At 55.9% G+C, this 18,975-nt stretch overlaps 2 protein-coding genes across 4 annotated transcripts; one reads left to right on the top strand and one right to left on the bottom strand.

The window, feature by feature from the left end:
- Positions 1-1,228: 1,228 nt before the first annotated feature.
- Snrnp25 (small nuclear ribonucleoprotein U11/U12 subunit 25) lies at positions 1,229-4,543 on the top strand. Its single transcript, XM_036197056.1, has 5 exons — positions 1,229-1,463; positions 2,517-2,607; positions 3,194-3,299; positions 3,883-3,957; positions 4,250-4,543. The coding sequence occupies exons 1-5, from the start codon at positions 1,422-1,424 to the stop codon at positions 4,305-4,307; spliced, it is 372 nt and encodes a 123-aa protein (XP_036052949.1). The 5' UTR covers positions 1,229-1,421; the 3' UTR covers positions 4,308-4,543.
- A 730-nt stretch (positions 4,544-5,273) lies between these two features.
- On the bottom strand, positions 5,274-18,450 carry Rhbdf1 (rhomboid 5 homolog 1). 3 transcript variants are annotated; one of them, XM_036197850.1, is made up of 19 exons: positions 18,154-18,450; positions 11,672-11,812; positions 11,472-11,602; positions 11,111-11,212; positions 10,469-10,682; positions 9,935-10,144; positions 9,728-9,850; positions 9,498-9,655; positions 8,778-9,035; positions 8,588-8,699; positions 8,393-8,467; positions 8,147-8,308; positions 7,448-7,548; positions 7,260-7,323; positions 6,803-6,897; positions 6,514-6,589; positions 6,345-6,445; positions 6,082-6,235; positions 5,274-5,902 (listed from the first exon to the last, which is right to left on the bottom strand). In XM_036197850.1, exons 2-19 carry the CDS (start codon positions 11,786-11,788, stop codon positions 5,483-5,485), a joined length of 2,673 nt encoding a protein of 890 aa, XP_036053743.1. In that variant the 5' UTR covers positions 11,789-11,812; positions 18,154-18,450; the 3' UTR covers positions 5,274-5,482. The 3 variants fall into 3 exon arrangements, with proteins under 3 accessions (XP_036053743.1, XP_036053744.1, XP_036053745.1); XM_036197852.1 differs by having other exon boundaries at positions 5,593-5,902; positions 6,395-6,445; XM_036197851.1 differs by lacking the exon at positions 11,111-11,212 and having other exon boundaries at positions 18,154-18,449.
- Between the last annotated feature and the right edge of the window lie 525 nt (positions 18,451-18,975).

Genomic DNA, 18,975 nt, shown 5'->3' with positions numbered 1-18,975 from the left:
TTCATAATTCTGCCTCATGTAACTATCCCAGGACAACCACAAACACACTATCCTTCCCTCAAAGTAGGTCAGAGTCTCTTTAATGCTTTCAGTATCCCAAAAGGCATATATAATAATAAATATTCACAAGACTTAGTAACTGATACGATGCTGCTTCACAATTGTGTGTTGATGTGAACTTATCAGATACAGATACAGATATGAGGCAGATACAGATAGAAGGACACGAAAATTATGGTGGTATAGGAAGGAAAACATGGGAAAGAAAAGAGGCCATTCATTTCAAGATCTGGTTTTCCCTTTCTGATGATAAAGACAACTAATAAAGCTAAAATGCTGAAACAGCATGTGCTTGAGAGGCTGAAACGAAACTGTCAAAGACGGGAAAGAAATTGTGCTTCTTTGTTTGTGTTTGGTTTTTCAAGACCGAGTTTTTCTGTCTAACAGCCCTGACTGTCCTGGAACTCTCCCTGTACACCAGGCTGGCCTCGAACTCACAGAGAACCAACTGGTTCTCCTCCCGAGTGCTGGGATTAAAGGCGTGTGCTACCACCGCCGCCTGGCCTTTTTTTTTTTTTTTTAAATTATCTGTTTATTATACTGGTGTTTTGCTTGCATGCTCGCATTTGTGTGACAGTGTCAGAGCTCTAGAGTTACAGACAGTCGTGAGCTGCCATGTAAGTGCTGGGAATTGAACCCAGGTCCTCTAGGAGAGCAGCCAGTGCTCTTAACCGCTGAGCCATCTCGCCAGCCCCTCTCGCTAGCTTTTAAGTGGACCTTTCTGGCCACTTTTTGGAATGGAGCCTGAGGAGGAATCCCTGAGTGACTGAGACCTGGCTAGGGCAGAGGCGCTCGGGTAGCAAAGGCTGGCCCCGAGCAGCAGGAGGCACCCATCTTTGTGAGTGACGCTGTGCTTGGGGGACTTGGGGGACGGGTGTTTTGGGTGAAGCAGTGGCAATCAATGCTGACCCTCCCTGACGACCAGCCCAGGTAGAAGGGCAGTCTGACTGCAGCTCGACCACACAGGACCCGACAGAGTTCTACAATTGCAGACCCGAAGAACTGCGTACAGCTCCGGCGCCACCCGCACCCGCACCAGACCCGTCCTACCCGGCCAATAGACTGCGGTCTGCAAGCTCCCAGCCACCCCAGCGCTCTCGCACGTCTCATTGGTCACTGAAGCCACAGAGTGCACCAATGACCGAGCTGCCTCGCCAGGGGCGTGGCGCAACCACTGCGCACGCGCCGGAAGGCAGAGTGGGCTGGAGAAGCGACCGAAAAGCAAGAGGCTCCCCCGGTAGCTGGCAGCCCTGGAGGACCCGGAGCCTGCGGATCGGCCGGAAGTGCCTGAGGACGATGAGGATGATGAGGAGGCACTGCCGCATTCCGAAGCCGTGGACGTGTTCCAAGAAGGTCTCGCCATGGTGGTGCAAGACCCGCTGCTCTGCGACCTTCCGATCCAGGTGTGCCACAGGGCTCTGGGGTGTGGGTGGGCACCGGTGGTCCCACCAGCGAAAGACACTTCTGCGCATAAGCGGAAAGTTTGGGGTGAGGGGCCCCAAAACACTCCCTCAAAGGCGTGAGAAGTTAGGATTAAACAAACACTAAGATTTTAACTCACGAGCATTGTGACCGGCCTTTTCCATTTGCCTCAAGCATCAGTATGCGTGGGCATAGTAATTCTCTAATGTATTTTTTAACCTTGCCAGTCAAGGGTGTTTAACGTCTGTGTGCGCACAGAACTGGGGATCACACTCGGAGGCTTTCGAATGCTAAACAAGTGCTCTACCACGGAGTTACACCACTTTCTCAACTTGTACTTCCCTCCGTGTCTTATTAAAACATCTCTTCGGCCGGGCGGTGGTGGCGCACGCCTTTAATCCCAGCACTCGGGAGGCAGAGCCAGGCGGATCTCTGTGAGTTCGAGGCCAGCCTGGGCTACCAAGTGAGTTCCAGGAAAGGCGCAAAGCTACACAGGGAAACCCTGTCTCGAAAACAACAACAACAACAACAAAAAATCTCTTGTGTCACCAGGTAGTGGTAGCGTACACCTTTAGTTCCAGCGTTTTGGAGGCGGAGGCAGGCGGATCTGTATAAGTTCAAGGCCTGCCTGACCCCCTTAGAGCTCCAGACCAGCCAGGGTAACTAACATAGTGAGTCCCTGCCTCAAAATAAACAAACAATCAATATGTATTTTGTCATCACTGTTTTTTGGTAGCTGGTAAATTTTGCACCCCTGTCCTGCCTCAACCTAGTCCTGAGGCACCAGGCTTGAGGCCCTTGATAGAGGCTCTCAGAATTGTTAGGCCCGATGCTCTTCCCTTGTGCAGCTCCGTCTCCATCCTGTTCTTATGCTCCCTTGGGGGACTTATAGAAAATCCTAACTCATAGTAGGCGAGAACCCTGTATCTTTGCCCTTCGTAATACAGGGCACCACTTGGGGGCACTGTCAGCTTGGTTCTCGTTGTTGTGTGGGTGTTGGGTCAGCATCTCCACCTCCCTTTGGTCTTTCCTAGGTCACTTTAGAAGAGGTCAACTCTCAGATCGCACTGGAATATGGCCAAGCAATGACAGTCCGAGTGTGCAAGATGGATGGAGAGGTAATGCGTAAGTACCACTGTCTTAGCTACTTTCTCTTGCTGTAGAGACAGCGTGATCAAGGCGACATATAGAAGAAAATGTTTGTGGGGGCTAGACTCCATGTTCCAGAGGGCTAGAGTCCATGACCATCATGGCAGGGAGTGTGGTAGCAGGCAGGCAGGCAGGCAGGCAGTCCTGGAGCAGTAACTGAGAGCTTACATTCTGATCCACAGGCATGAGACAGACCTAACTGCAATGGTGTGGGCTTCTGAAACCTCAAAGCTCACCCCCTGTAACACACCCCCTCCAACAAGGCCACACCAGATGTTCCCAAACCACTCCACTGAGAACCAAACATTCAAATATATGAGCCTGTGGGGGGGCCACTGTCATTCAGACCACAACCGCCCTTCTCTCTTTGAGCCTGAGCTTCCACAGCAGCAAGGTGCTAGCAGAGCTAGTCTGAAAAGCTCGGACCATGCCTGGGTGTGTTGGGACAGCCACACAGCCACCCTGCCCAACAGAGCAGAGCCCTGGGTTTCTCTCCCATTGCCTGGGGCTTTGTGTGTGGATTCCCACATGGCTCTTCTCCCATATGTGTCCATGGTTACAGCTGTGGTCGTCGTACAGAATGCCACGGTCCTGGACCTGAAGAAGGCTATCCAGAGATACATGCAGCTCAAGCAGGAGCGCGAAGGAGGCATTCAGCACATCAGCTGGTGAGTGAGGCAAAAGTGCCTTCTCTGTATCATTCCTGGGGTTGTGTAGGGCACTTGAGGAGACGACTTCCGGCTCCTCTTGTGTACACCACCAATGCTCTACTACCAAGTAGTGATGCTGAGACAGTCCTGTGTCATGAGAGCTTTCAGGTTGGGTAATTCTGTGCCTGAAGGTCCTGCCCTAGTTGTCCTTTCTAAACATACCCTCTCACTGATGTCCCCCTACCCACACAGCTGGATATCTTCATTTGGAGACATCTGACACTGGAGTGTCTCCCTAGTTATAGACGGCATACCTGTCAGTGGCCCCCTTCCCTCCTCACCAAGGTGCTGCTCCCTCCTACTGATCAAGTGTCTTGTTATCTGACTCTCTGTGTATCACCTATTTCATTAGCAAGATGTGTTCGGTACCTCCCACCACTGCCTCGGGCCTACCATATACATCATGTAGGGAAAACGTCCAAAAAGGGAATATATCTGTCCTGGGGGCCATAGGCTGTGTGCAGCAAGCCTCTACCATCTCAGCTGCTCAGCTCACCCTCCTGGGGATAGCTTGTGTATCACTTAAGTCCCTTCCTTGCAGGTCGTACGTGTGGCGGACATACCATCTGACCTCAGCTGGGGAGAAGCTCACAGAGGACAGGAAGAAGCTCAGAGAGTAAGTCTAGTCTACCTCCTGAGCTGTGGGTCTGTGATCCATCGGTGCCCTGTGCTCCACCAAGGGGCTGTGACAGGAAGGTCCCTGGCTGGACTGACTGTCCTGTGGGCATTTCCTTGGGGCCTCCCCCTTAACGCAGGGTGGAGAAACAAGCCCGCTCTTCTCCCAGCAGAAGGAAACGGGGTATGGAGGATGAGGAAGGTGATGGGAAGCCTTATCTGATTGCTCCTGACCCCTCTTGAACCCAGGTGATCCTTCTGTACATCAGGCACTGTACCTTTCTCTTTTTCAGTTACGGTATCCGGAATCGAGACGAGGTTTCCTTTATCAAAAAGCTTAGGCAAAAGTGACACCCAGACAGAACGATCTAACCTTTCCCAGCAAGCTGGCCCCTCCCCTTGTCCTCACAGGAAAGGGTGTTGAGGTAGCTGCATCCCTGGGTTGCCCTGGACGGAGCTGTCAACGTGAGCCCTGAAGCCCTCGGAACATGGAAAGTTCCTCTGTCCCTCACTTTTCCTGTGAACTCAGCCTGCAGAGCCTACATGATGGTGGGGCTGGCCTCCAGAATAAACCTGTTTGCTTTGTATCTGGAGAAATCAGAAAGCCATTCCATGTGGGTGAGGTTGATCTGTCCCATACCAGAGGGAAGTGAGGGCAGACACTGGTCTCAGAGGCCACACCTAAGCCCTGGGACCGCACTGCTTAGCTCTCTTGCCATGGCCTCCCAGCATGGAATACTACAAGCTGAGCTGTCTCTGCTGTGGGGAAACAGGAGCCTGCATCCCAGGGCCTAGGTAGGACCTAGCAGGTGATGGGGGGGGGGGGCCTCAGGCCTCCACCTACAGGTTCCTTATAGCCATGTTTCTTCCAGGCTCAGTGGAAAGAGACAGCATAGTGAGGAATGAGTTACAGGGGTGGGAAGGTACTCCCTACTGCGGAGATAGAGCAGCACCAGGTCCCCCAGGTCCATGTCGCAATACTGGCCACTAGCCCCACTACAAAACTTCAGAGAGAGGTGACAGCCAGTCATGTCTCTGACTTAGGGCAGTGGTTCTCAACCTTAATGCTGCGACCCTTTAATACAGCTCCTCATGCTGTGGTGACCCCCAACCATAAAATTATTTTCATTGCTACTTCAAAACTGTAATTTTGCTACTGTTATGAGTTGTAATGTAAATATTTTTGGAGATGGAGGTTTGACAGAGGGGTCACAACCCACAGGTTGAGATCCACTGACACCGGGCATTGTATGTCCAAGGTCTTCGTGGCCTCTCCCCACAGCCCCAGCCAGAAATCAGGAAAGGCAACAGCTCTGGTTAAGTTAGTGGCAGCTAAAACGCTCCCAGTTCATTTATTGGCCACCTGAAGTGGTCGTCGGGGGTCTAGTTAGAAGGTTATCATGGGAACTCATGTAAATAAATGTCCAGCAGTATAGGGGTTCAACAGGGACGAGCAAGGCACAAGAGGTCAGTGTTCAGGGAGCACCATCTGTTCAGCCCTGGGAGGCGTGGTGCCCACAGCTGCTTCAGTGGAGCTGAGCATCCAGCTCGTACTTCTCGCAGAACTTGTCCGTGAAAGGGATGCAAGTGAGAAACTCGCACCATTCACAGCGGACCGGGTAGAAGTAGAAGAGTACCACCAGGCCGGCCAGCAGGCCCAGGAAGACTGCCTGGAAGACGATGATCTGGCACCGCTTGCGGTACAGGTCAAACTTGCCAAAGCTGATGTAAGGCAAGAAGGCAAAGGAAAGGAAGAGGCCACTGATGAAGCCTGAGATGTGGGCGAAGTTGTCGATCCAGGGCAGCAGCCCGAAGGCAAAGAGGAAGAGCACCAGGGCTAAGAGCTTGAAGAAGGCACGCCAGGGTCGAGCCAGGATCTGCCAGCTCTGGAACAACTCCACAAAGAGGCAGGCCAAGATACCAAACTGCGAGCCGGCTGGACCTACCTGGTGTCGGGGGTCGGAAGCTGTGAGCTAGTGGGGCAGCAGCATCTACCTCCCCTTCCCGAAGCTCAGGCCCTCATCTTCCCCTCCCGCCTCTCAGAGCATACTTGATCTCAACACAGATGGGGTCACGCCAGCCACAGGCACACATAGAGGGGCCCCACCCCGGGAAGCCACCTTACTTCTGCTCGGTATGGCAGGAAGATGGCACTGGCTAGGTTGCCCGTGACACCACTCAGCAGGTAAATGATGGCTATGCGGTGCCAGCCTGCCAGCTTTTCCAGGTCCCGCAGGACTGTCATCTGGAAGCAGACGGATACCAAACAGTGCAGGATCCTGTGGGCAGTGAGGGGCACTCAGCGGGAAGGTGACTGCTCTTTCACCTCTAGCCCGCCTCTCGTGGGGAATGAGGCCACCCCCACCCCCAGGCCCCAGTCCCACTTGCCCAGCGTGCAGGAAGAGGGACAGCCACAGGCGGTAGAACTGGTCAGGCACCTCGGGATTGAGGAAAGGCAGGAGGCCACAGACGTCATCCATGCAGTGCACCTGCGCAAAGTGGCCAGTCAGCCTCCACAGTGGCCGGGGGCAAAGAGGGGCATGCCCTCAAAGCCTACCTGCGAGCAGAGTGTGGCCTCCTCATGGAAGTAGCCCCTCATGAAGTCACAGTACTCCCGGGAGGTGATCTCACACCTAGAGGGTCATGCCAGGGTTTGGAGGGTGCCCAGCCTTGTAGATGGAGGCTGCTGAGGTCTACAGGTACCTCCTGTCCAATCTACCCCGTGAGATTTCAGCCCCACCCACCTTCACTGGCCCAGTCTTACTCCCTGACACTGGAATCAGGTTATTCAGGCTTTAGTGAGGGAGAAAAGTGCTGCCCCAAGCCAGCTGTGCGTGAGCACCCACCTGCCTTTGGTGCCAATGCAGCAGGGCCGGCCTGTTATGACACAGTCCATGTGAGGGTGGTTAGTGTGGTTCCCGGCACTGTTTTTGGTGCAGATCTAAGAAAGAAAAACAAGTGGGTCGGGGTCATTACCACACACACCCAACTCTGGCCTAATACCCTTATTGGAGACCGAGACAAAGACAAGACTCGGAAACCAGGCCTCCCTTGATTCAAGCAGGTAACACCCAAAGCCTGAGCTGAGCCACCTGCACACTAGAATCATGCTTTTTGGCCTCTCAAGTCCTCACGCCACTCTCTTGCTCTGACTCCTTGCTCGCAGAGGCAAGCCCTGTCGGACAGGCTGGGCAAAAGCTAGGGCAATGCGGAAGATGTGGGTGACCCAGCAGTGAGAGTCTGCAGCACCGTTGAGGGTAGGGTGTGGCCTCCCCCACTCCACAAGTGTGAGACCCAGCTCACCGGCCACTTGGTGATATCTTCTGGCCACTCGTGGGGATCCTCAGAAGAAGGCTCGTCACACACCCTGCATGGGCCCACATGGTTAGAGCCATTGTCCCATGGTAATGTCACCCTTCTGCCCCAAACAAGGAATCTTCCACACCCCTCACACATACCAAAGCCTTTTAGAGGGTAGTCAATATGCTCACCTGGGGTCCTGGTGGCAGACAGAACCAAACTGCCTCTTGTTGCCTGCGAGGTCTGGAGCACTGGGATGAATGGGCCACTTCACCCATACTGCCAGTGTGGACTGTGGGGACACAGGGTCAGCCCTAGTCAGATCCCACGCTCTGCCCAGTTCAGAGCAATGTGCTGGCTCAGTCGAAATCAAAGGCAAGGCCTCATGAGTGCCTCCTGCCTCCACACAGCTGTTAGGTTAAAACCCCAGAAACACACGGGGGTGTATCACAAGGTGCCCAAATGGCACAGTAGAGGCACAGAGACAGCCTCTATCCTCAAGTAGGGAAATGGCATCAGCTATGGTACCACAGTTTGCACGAGTCTTTTGTATTATTCTTTCCTTTTGAGACCATGGAGTGTAGCCCAGGCTGGCCTGGAACTTAGCCATCCTCCTCCTTCAGCTTCCTAACTACTGCGCTTTTGGGCATGCACCATCCAATAAGGCAGTATCCAAGATATAACGCCAAATGGGTGCTGAAAGAGCAGGCCCAAACCAAGACCAAACTAAAGTCAAATGACCGTCTTCCACAGGGCCTGAGAGGGAGGTGCGAGAATGAGGGGTCTGGGGAGGTACCACACTGACAAAAGCCAGAGTAAAGAACTCCGTGACGCCTAAATCTGAAGATAAGCGTGAACAGCGCAGACAGAGCGGGGCGCAGGGGACCCACCGAGCACTCCTCCTTGGAAGTCTGCACACAGCCAGACCGGTCGTTGCGTACACAGCAAGCTGAGTGCTTTTCGCGCTCTCGGGCAGCAAGGATGAAGCTATGCACCTGTGGGTCCTGGCGCATGCAGGGTGAAAACTTGGCACCCAGGTGAATGAGGGCCTCCTGTGAAGAGGGAGACAGCAGCTGTGGCCTCATGCCTAGAACTGATGGGACACCTCCAAGCTCCTCCTCCAGCCTTGTCCTCACCGAGCTGGGGCCAATCCAGAAGTTCTCCTGCTGAACGTATTTGACATTCTCATAGACGCCCCGTTTCCGAAGTACCTGGAAGGTAGGGAGTGAGATCAGATCAAATCTGGAGGCCTCCATCCTCCCAGAGCCGGGCCAAAGAGTCCAGAGCCTGGACTCCAGTTATCTGGGTGCAGGGAGAGTTGCTGGGCTCACCGAGTCTACTGTCTCATGCTGCGAGAAGCCCACAGGCGCAATACCATAGATGCACACAGCCAGAATGGTGACCAGTGAGTGCACGAAGGTAAGCCAGTAAGTGAAGAAGGGCCTGTGAGACAGAGGTGTCAGGAACATCCATGCCTTGGCTTCCTAACCTCAGCCCAGCCTCAATCCCAACACAGCCTACCTATGGTCGTCCATGTCCTCGATCTGCCGCTTGACATAGCTATCAATACGTTTCCGGTAGGTGCGGTTGGTGAGCCTTCCCACCATCCCCAAACCATAGGGCCGCTTTTCCCGGGCGAAGAGCTTGCGTACTGGCACAGCGATGCGCTGACCCCTCCTGGGTCCGGCCGCACTGACCACCTCCTGGCGAAGCCGCACCTTGGGCTGCGGGGCTAACGTGCTACCTTCCTTCTGCTTCCGCCAGCCTCGCTCCAGGGGCCTGGAGGGAGCAGCACGTTCACTTCCTGCTCAGAACCTACAACTGCCTTCCCTCTGGCAGCACCAGAGCACTGCTCCGGGTCTCTGCTGCCCTCCCAGGGGTGGAGACCCCCAGCAAGTCACCTCTCTTCCTTCTCCTCCTTACCAGTAAGCTCCTGACAGCTTGGAGCTTGGAGGGAATGGGGAGCCTCAAGACTGAGGCTGTATATCTCAACAGTGTTAACTAGGCCATGATCTTCCTCTCATCTAGACTCTAGCCCCTGGGCTCTGCAATTTCTGTAGCTGGGCATCGAAGTCTAGTGTTGTGCCTGCCCCTGGGTCCTCATACCCACAGTGGTCAGGCTAGAGTCCCAGTTCCCTGGTCAGTCCAAGCTATGACTACCGCAGCATGGCCCCCAAGGGCCCAGCTGCTCCCAAGGAGGCAGACTCTCCCTCTGACCCCTCCCCCACTGCCTGTACTCACAGCATCAAGTGGCTTCGCTCAAGCTCACTGCGGTCCAGGGCCCCACCCGTGAGGTCAGCCTGCTCTGGGGCTTTGTCCCAGTCCTTGAGTGCCGCCTCTGATGGGGACTCAAACACCTCATCTGGGTATGTGGACAGCTCCTCATGGAGGACACCTTCCTGAGCAAATATGTGAGGTCAGGGTGGATCCAGAGACAGAGGAGATGGGGCGACACCCCAGGCTCTTCTTACCCGGGCGAAGAAAGACGTATCCAACTCATCAGGGAAGTCCACCATGTCTTCCTCCAGGAAGCTGGCAGGCGTGAAGCTTCGGCGCTGCCCCCGTCGTAACGTGCCGTCCCGAATAGACCGACCCTGAGGACAAGGAGGTGACCTTAGGACCTGGCAGTGGAAGCAGGCCCAGCTCCCACACTTCCAGGCCCGGCCCCCTACACCTGCCTTCACCAGTGCGGCAGCAGCCCGGAAGCTCATCTTGGCCACTGATTCCCGTTTGCGCCGCCGAGGGAGCCGATTAAAACCTGAGCGGGAGCTGGAGAAGGAGCAGAGGGAGGCAGCACCCGGTGTGACAGGCGTGTGGGGGGCACTCAGGCCATCAGCAGTGTCGTCGGCCATGCGGAAGGCCCGGCCGCGGGCCAGAGGGTCTATGATCTGGTGGAGAAGATGCTAGATCAGTATACAGACCCAGGCAAGCCTTCCACGGAAAGCATAAATGCTCCCTATACGCTAAGCCTCACTCTCGTCCACGACACCTAGAGAGGTTCCTCTCCCTTGACGTTTGCTATCCTGAATCTGAACTGGTACAGCCTTACGGCTTTTCCTCCTAGACTCCCTCTCTGGGACTATCTCAGGAGCCTTTCTAAGACACTGTGGCTGCTTTCCCAGCCACAGGCTCGGAGGAATACTCTCTCCCCCAGCCCTAACCCCACCACCTAGAGGAGCAGAATGAGGCGGCAGCAGGAGGAGGCACCACACCTTCTGCATGCCCAGCTGGCATGGCCCCACATAGAGTGGAGGTGGCGTCTCGGTGCTGGTCATCGACACGTTGTCCTGGCTGGGCAGGTCCAGTTCCCGAATGACCTGTGGCTTTAGCTTCCCATATCGCTGGCTGCAGTGACGGATGCTCTTCCGCTGCCACTTCTGGGTGCTGTCGCTGTCCTTGCTCACTCCAAACCAGTCTGCTGTCCCCCTGGCATGGGAAGGACTCAGCAAAGGGAAGCCATGTCTCCTGTCCCCCTACCCCAGGCAGGGAGCCTCAAAGGACCGGGTCTAGTTGGCAACATCTAACTATAAGGACAAGGCAGTTCCAACTCTGGCCACCCCAAGTTCCACTACAGCCTTCTGCATGCCTGTCAGCAGAAAGTTCCCATAGGCCCTCACCAAACCCTGAATCCAGAGAGAAACCTCAGGCAGCCACCACCACCCCAGGGCACTACAGCACTCAGCCACAGGAGCTGTAGGGTGGTCATGGTCTTTGGACATGCAAATCAAAAACACAGCCAGACCCTGCCATGAACAACCAGGGAATGTCAAGTCAAGCACTCCAACAGCTCCAAGAGGCTACATAACATGCACGTGCCAGAAATCACCAACACACTCAAGACCTGCATGAGGTACCTGAGCAAGGACCAAGAGAGAGACTGGCGCTGTGGGAGGGCCTTGCAAGCAGCCCGGGGCCCCAGAAGAGGCAGAGTGTGGACACGCCCAAAGCGTACCTGTCTGTGAGGGGCCAGGGCATTAGGGTGGGGAGAAAGGAGGGTGCATGCCCAGGGAACAGAGTGGCGGGTTGAGTGCCAGCCATAGGTCCCCAGAACAGGAGGATGATGCAGTGTTGCTGGGATTGAGATGGAGGAGGAAGCTGAGAGGGAAGTCATCTTTGCCCCATTACCATCCCCAGTACCTAAAGGGGATTCTGTATGCCCACCCCCAGACCCCCGCCCTAGCCCCAGCCTATGGAACAGCCAGGATGGTGCGGTACCTGCGGATGGTCTGTGTGATGGATGTCTGACGCTGTAGCACCATCCTCCGAGGCTCGTGGTGTGGTGATGGGACACGGGCTGTCTCCGCTGGCATACTCACACTCCGCAAGAAAGCCTGCCGTCGCAGGGGCTAGACGACAGGGGTATGGTGAGGAGCCTGGCCAGGGAGTTCCCCCAGCCCCTGGTGGCCAGAACCTACCTGCAGGAAGCTGGGCTCTTCTGCTGCTGGGGGCACCACAGCTGGGATGTCTAACTTGAGCCATGGGGGCTTCTTGCGTTGCAGACTGCTAGTACTGTCCCTTCGGGCCTCACTCATGGTTCCGGATGCGGTGAGACAGGCCTGGGGACGGAGGGTTATGTTGAGTGACACCCTGGCAAGTCTCCAAGGACACCATGGACCCAAACCTAGAAGAAGCAGTGCCAGCCCAACAGAGGTGCTCACAGCTCCTGCCATGTGCTGGCATACTCTGTGCCTGATCTCACCATAGACAGGTCCCCACAATAGAAATCCACAGGACAGCTGGGTGGTGGTGGTGCACACCTTTAATCCCAGCACTCAAGGAGGCAGAGGCAGGTGGATCTCTGTGAGTTCAAGGCCAGCCTGGGCTACAAAGTGAGTTCCAGGACAGACAGGGCTGTGTAACAAGAGAGAGAGAGAGAGAGAGAGAGAGAGAGAGAGAGAGAGAGAGAGAGAGAGAAATCCGTAGAACAACACTACATGCGCCTACTATGAGCAAGACGAGATGCTTGGCACACACTGGTAGAGGCTTCCACCCTCTTGAACTTAAAACCTACGTAACAGTAGCCTTATAAATAAGGAAGTGCTCTGCGTGTGGGCAGAAAGCAGATTACAGGTGCTTGGCAGTGGGTAGTGACAATTCCCCAGCAGCTGGAAGAAGTTGGAAACCACACAGATAGCATGTAGGGTTGTGCACACACAGGAGCAGCAGGACAAAGTCTAGGAGCACAGGGCACTAGCCCATCTGTCCCAGGCCATCTTAACCACCATGACCTCCACTCCCACACTTGTGGGGATTTGTGATCAATAAATTCCACAGAAGACTCCCCACATTTAGAGAAAGATGACTTCCTGGGGCTTCAGAGCAATAGCCAGGGCACCAGACTCCTGTGTCCAAAGGACTTTAGAAAGAGAAATCCCTTAGAGCAGGTAATTCCAGTACTAAGGAGACAAAGGCAGATGCCAGGGGTACACAGTGAGACCACGTCTAAAAACAAAACAAAAATACCTTGGAGCAGAAACTACCAAGAATGACCACAAGGTGGCGCCAATTGCCAAAAAAGGCCATGAAGTTGCTAGGCAGGGACAGGTTGGGGAAAACTAAATACCTAAGGCCCTAAACTATCACACAAGTGGGCCAGATAGCTCAGAAGGGGAAAGTGCTTGGTGTTCAAGCCTGAGTTCAATCCCTAGAAACCACAAAAAAAGGGGGAAAATGAATTCACAAAGTTGTCCTTTCAGTCTGTGTGCGCGTGCGTGTGCGTGCCTGCGTGCGTGTGTGTGTGTGCGCGTGCGTGTGTGTGTGTGCGCGTGCGTGCGTGCGTGCCTGCGTGCGTGTGTGTGTGTGTGTGTGTGTGTTGCATGCCTTTAATCCCAGCCCTTGGGAGGCAGAGGCAGGCCTCTGTGAGTTCAAGGCTAGCCTGGTCTATACAGTGAGTTTTCCAGGACAGCCAGGGCTACATAGTGAGACCCTGTCTCAAAATGTTCTATCTATTTGAGCCAGGCATACTGTTGCACATCCTTAATCTTAGCACTTGGGAGGCAGAAACAGGCAGATATCTGTGTTTTTGAGGTCAGCCAAGTTCCAGCCAGTGCAGAAAGGCCCAGCTCAAGACTGTCGGGCAAGTCTTGACCTCTGTGGGACTCAGTTCCCCCTTTACAAGGACAATCACAGCAGATATACACCCGACCCTGCTCCAAGTGATGGGCCTCACAAGTCTGGAAAGCGAAGAGGAAAGCAGGCTGAGGACGCAGGGTAGGGCTCCCTGAGGTAGGCCTCAAGGCTGAGGACGCAGGCAAGGGCTCCCTGAGGTAGGCCTCAGAGGGCAGAAGACACAAAATCCTAGACCTTCTAATCTAGGACCTGAACAGACCTGTGTAACCCACCTGCTGATGCTTCAATTCAGGGCCCTCCCTCTCCATGTCTGGAGGAGATAGAGGCTCCATTCTCATTATAAACAATCAAGGAAAAGGAGGCCTGGAAGACGGTGAACCCCAAGGCTCACTGGGCCCTGTGAGGCCCACTGGGTATGGGACAGGTCCAGACAGGATGGAAGATACCTCACGTGTCCTGCCTCTGGTCCATCTGAGCTGCCACTCAGGAGCTCCAGAAAGGAACACGATCAGGAGTGGTCCCAGAACCACAGAGAATGCAGAGTGCTGGCGACTGGCCTTCCCAACAAGCTGGGTACCTGTGCCCAGCACTTCTACATGGCATTGAACTGGTGCTCTTCTCAGGAACACAAGCTGCCATTTCCAACAGCTACTAATCTCCACAGCTCCACCTCCCTGATCAAAGACTGTCTTCCCCCCCCTTTCTCCTGTATCGCAGCCAGTCCTGCAGCACGCTTTCTGCTGGCCTCCAGGACTGTCTGTCCACTGGTGCTGTCCACAGGGTGGCAAGCACCAGTTCTCCTGAGTTGGGCTGTGGGGCTCTGGTAGGAGCGTCATGACCCTTCAGCAGGGCCTGGAGACAACAGCTGAGCAGCCTGGGTGAGTGTGAATGGGAAAAGCACGAGCTGAGAGGCCTGTGACCCGGCACTGGGAGCCTGAGCCAACAACTAGCTTCTGCCCGAACATCTGGGTCTCCCGGGGTCCCCTTCTACAAACCTCCCATGCTGCAGAGAAGGGAAACACAAGAGAACCACACACACACAACTCTAGGCCTGCAGTTTGGGCAAAGGACGCCCACCCTGCCCTAGTACTGTGTTCCAAACTTGCCCCACCCGATGCTCTCTTCCTAACAGGGCCTCAAGCTAGTGGGATTCACAAGGCCTGGGGGAGGGGCATACCAGGCCAGACAAAGAGTCTAGGCCAAGGAGCAGCACACTGCCGGCCCACAGTGGCTCAGTGTCTAGATCTCCCCCAGGCACACAGTGGGCTCTTGTTTCCTGACAGCCCTTTCTCTCTCCTCTCCTGGCCTCAGTGCAGTGGGAAACCATGGAGAGAGAGGCTGACTGCCTGGGGTCACACACCATGAGTCACCCCAGAAGCATAAGGAGCCGCCCAAAAGGAACTAGAGTAAGTGGGAAGTGTCAGAAGGCAAGGGCAGTGGCTGGAGGTGGGATGGAGTCAGGTCAGGCTGCAGAGCCTTGTCAGGGCTCTAAGCAGCTCGAGCGAGATTCCAGTTGAGGGTGAGGGACAGGGTGGACCAGGGAGCTGCAGAAGTGGCACACATCAGAATCCACTGATTGTCCGTGAACATGGTGTGAAGAGATAGGGGTCGATCTTGCTGTGAGACAACTAGGACCCCTTGGGCTAGCCCTGTTCTTCAGAACAGTTAGAGCCAGGAAGCCAGAAGGCAGGTAGGGCAACATGAGCCAAAACTCTATACCCACACCACCACTGTCTCCACCACTTACAAGCATGAGCATGCCTGGACTTTTTTCTTGACTCTTCGAACTGGGGTCTCATGCAGACCATTCTGGCCTCAGATTCACTATGGAGTTAGAGGACTGCCTTGAACTGATGCTCCTCCTGCCTCCACCTCCTAAGTGCCGAGATTACAGATGTGCACCACCACACCTGGCAAGCCTCCACTTCCTCATCTGAAAGGGGTTGGTGAAAGCGCTTGGCACACAGTAGGTGCTCAATAAGTGTCAACTGAGTCAACAGCTGCCTGAGTGGGAAGAAGGCAGCCAAAGCTGAGGTATAGCTGGGTAAGGTGTTACACACCTATAATGCCAGCACTCGGCTCAGGAAGGAAGATTCTGAGTTTGAAGCCAGGCTAGGCTACCCCATGAAACCCTGTCTCAAACAAGAAACAAGAGAGCAAAGCTGCAGGTGGGAGCTACAGGTGTGAGAAGGACCTGAGGATTTGTGCCCTGCGAAGGTAGAGTGTAGGAAGGTACAGCCATAAGGCACAGACATCCAAGACACATGCCCAAAGCTGGGTGAAGCTGCATCCTCTGTGTGGGCTACAACTGCCTCACACTCTGGCATCCCCACTTGAAACTGGTCTTCTCTCTGATCTAATATCCGGCCTCAAACTGCCCCTGGGGGAGGGACTCCCAGCTTTCTATAGCCTCTGTGCTAAGCCCATCACCACATGCCACTGGGGCTCTCCGGCCTCTCTTTGTCTCATCTGTAAATGGCATCACATTGAGTGTTGGCTGGGCCCATTGTGAACCATAAGGAACTCTGTGACCTCCGCTCTGGCTCCTCCATTTTCACGTAGGAAACCTGTTTCAGCATGGGGCAGGACAGGCCTCTGCAGTGTCCTCCCTCATCTCCAGGACACACTAGATTTCTCCCCTCCCCTTCACCTGCCAGCATCTCAGAGAAGCACACACACACAGACGGGGCAGCAGAACAAGGGATTCTGTGGGAAACTCCTAGGCCCTAGGGGTGCAGGAAGCCCTGGGACCCAAGAGAACAAGGGATTGTGGAGCACATGGGAGGCCCGGGGACAGCCACCAGCCATAGCTCAAAAGCACACATAGCCCAGGGATCTCTGATGGCCAGCCAAAATCCCTGATCCAGTTGGGGCTCATTGGGGAAAGGGGACCTGACCAAGCCACTCAGACATAAAGGGGCTTGGAGTAAGAAGTTAGCTGTAAATCAGACCCTGGGTTAGTGCCCACTAAGTCAGACCCTTCTGGTCCCAGTCTGCAGTCCAGCTGAGTCACTGAATGGAGCAGGGAGGCACAGAGTTCTCCAGAAACTCCAACATTCTACAACTCAGAAACCCCTCTCAGGAACCACAGGAAGCAGGACAAGACTGGAGAGGCTTTGGGAGGGTAAACTGAGCCTGCAAGAACAGCTTCAGTCATCAAAAGCCAAAGACACCTGCCTCAGACCTGATCCTAACTAACCCTGTTGACTGCATGGCAGGAAGGAGCCACGTCCATTTTACAGATTAACTCAGAGAGGCCATTCACTGTCTGAGGTCACAGGACCTCAAGGGAGTTCAGCACCTCGGCCAGGTCTGCCAGGGAACTGGGAGGGATCCAGCGGCTGCAGAGCATCTGGGGCTGAGGCAGGCTCCTGTGACTCTCTAGGTGACCCCGTCCTCAGGTGAGGGAGGAGGGAGTCACCCCTAAACACAACAAACTCAAAAAAATGGTCAGAAGGCCAAGAATCTGATCCTGTGGCAGAATGTCCTATGACAGTGAGGTGAGGGAGATATTCACATTCCGGAAACGGGTACCGTGAGGAGCTTAGAGGGATGGGGCTAGGGTGAGAGGAGGGAAGGGCTCTGACGGTCCTTTAAATGGAGACCTAAACCAGAGCCACTAGACCAGCTCCCCAAGGGAACCAAGGCTGGCTCACCCAAGTAGACTTCCCAGAAGGGCTCCTGCAGAGGAGCTGGCCAGCCATGGAGGCTGCCTGGAGGTCTGTGGAGGGTGCCAGAACCGGTACCTTCAGTCTGGCCTTGCCCTCTTAGCAGATCTCTAAAGGACCCAGCTTGCCCAGAATGACCCTGGCAGCAGAGAACTCAGCCTCTGGAACCTCTTAGGAACCAGCCAGCTGCTGAGTTCCCTTCCCCAGCATCCTCCAGGCTTAAGGGCGGGGGCAAGGGGCTGAGGCTCGCCCCGTGGAGGTGGGGAGCACCTAGCCTGGGACTGCCCCGGCTTCTAGCTGGTCTAAACCTGAAAAGCCAGTTTCATCCTAGAATCTTCTCCCTGCTTCAACAGGAAGTGGGGAGGGGGGGCTTTCCCTGGACAGAGCTGGGGGCCTCCAGATCCAGGCCCCGCCCACGCAGACACACTACCCCAAGAGGCACACGGAGCAGGAACTCTGATCGGGACAAACTGAGCGGAAAGAAAGTCTAGGGGGAGTCCCCTGACCATTCTCCACCCAGCTCTACAAGCATGCTCCCAGCAGGACAGACAGGCCCTCTCGCCTATCCCTGAGCACCTAGGGTCACCCCACCGCGCCCAGGCCTACTTCCAGAACCCGACTGTGGCCTCGGGCTCGCCCTCCGGGTCACTGCACAGGGCGGGAGCTGTCTTTGGAGGCAGTTCCCGGGTTTGCTGTGGCGAACCGGGCTGAAACGGGCCGAGCAGGCCCAGCCGAGCTCCCCAGCCCGCAGCTGCTGCTGTTCCTCCTGTGAGCGGGGAGGACACGGACCCAGTGGCCCGAAGTCGCGCGCTCTGCGCAGAGTTTCAGATGCCACCCTTGGGGGGCAGGGGGCAAGGAGGGCATGGGGGAGGGGGCTGGCAGCCGAGGCGCCGCTCCGGGCCGCTGCGGCCCGAGGACCTCCGGCCCCGGGGACCCGGTGGGGCCGGTGCCCGGCTTGCCCCGCCCGCCAGGCCGCGCCGATCCGACCACGGGCTATTTCTGTGGGGCGCCGGGCTGGAATCCGGGCCGCGCCGCCTCCGCAGCCGCTCGGGAAAAACTCCGCGCACCTCCTGGCAGCGATCGGCGGACACTTGCGCCAGAACGCAAGCCCTGCACCGGCCCGCCCTGAGCCCCGCGCCAAGAGCCCGGCCGCCACTCACCGCCGCGGGGTCCTCGGAGGGGTCTGCACCGGCTGCCGCCGCCGGCCGGGAGGGCGCCCGCGCCTAGTCCCTGCCTGCGCCGCCCGCGCGCCGGCCCGGCCCGTCCGCCTGGGAATGCCACGGGCCGAGGGGCGTGCGCGCCGGGGGCGGGCCCGGACGAGGGGCGGCCGCCTGACTCAGGGCTGAGGAATGTGCGCCGCCCGCCCCGGGCGCCTCCTCCGGGAAGACCGCCGGCTGCGCTCTGCCAGCCGTCCCGCAGAGACACCTGTGGCTGGGAGTCGGGCTCGCCGGTGGCTGCGTGATCAACGTCAGTCCTGGGCTCGCCTTTCCCTGACTCCTAGGTTGGCTTTCCCCGACTCCTAGGTTGGCTTTCCCCTTGTGTTGTCCCTAACTGCTTGGGAAGGGAGGGAGGGGAGCTCCAGAGCAAGGAAGTGGGAGTGGGAGGCACCTAAAGGTTGGACGCCCCTTTGGAAGGCAGGCACTGGTAAATCACTGAGACTCCGGAAGCTCTCGCTTCCCTCGTGCACATACTCCTGACCCTTCATAGTAAACAATCGTGCATTCAGCCCCTCACACACTTGTTTACACAGACACGTGCGCACACATGCACTTCAAATCACTTTCATAGGCTCATACTCTTGCCCTAATGTATTTACACATGTGCACACTAACACTCATACACTGTGTCGCAGCAACCCCAGGTCAGCAATTATCCCTTCCCCTACTTCTTTCCCAGCAGGTACAAGGGCCGGACTGTACCTGCCACCCCTTAAGCCATTTTGCAGAGTGACAGCAGCATTCTGTCCGACCATTTGTATGTCC

Source organism: Onychomys torridus, chromosome 8 (assembly GCF_903995425.1).
Source record: "Onychomys torridus chromosome 8, mOncTor1.1, whole genome shotgun sequence".
Taxonomy (NCBI): domain Eukaryota; kingdom Metazoa; phylum Chordata; class Mammalia; order Rodentia; family Cricetidae; genus Onychomys; species Onychomys torridus.
This window is presented reverse-complemented; position numbering and strand designations above follow the sequence as displayed.

Bases quoted from the DNA above. Each gene is read 5' to 3' on its own strand.
- Snrnp25 (XM_036197056.1), top strand. From the start codon at position 1,422: ATGGTGGTGCAAGACCCGCTGCTCTGCGACCTTCCGATCCAG. The intron at 2,608-3,193 runs GTAAGTACCACT...CCATGGTTACAG, and splicing joins GATGGATGGAGAGGTAATGC to CTGTGGTCGTCGTACAGAAT. The intron at 3,300-3,882 runs GTGAGTGAGGCA...CCTTCCTTGCAG, and splicing joins GGCATTCAGCACATCAGCTG to GTCGTACGTGTGGCGGACAT.
- Rhbdf1 (XM_036197850.1), bottom strand. From the start codon at position 11,788: ATGAGTGAGGCCCGAAGGGACAGTACTAGCAGTCTGCAACGCAAGAAG. The intron at 9,656-9,727 runs GTAAGAAGAGCC...ATATTTGCTCAG, and splicing joins ATACGTCTTTCTTCGCCCGG to GAAGGTGTCCTCCATGAGGA. The intron at 8,309-8,392 runs GTGAGGACAAGG...CCCTCTTCACAG, and splicing joins TCTGGATTGGCCCCAGCTCG to GAGGCCCTCATTCACCTGGG.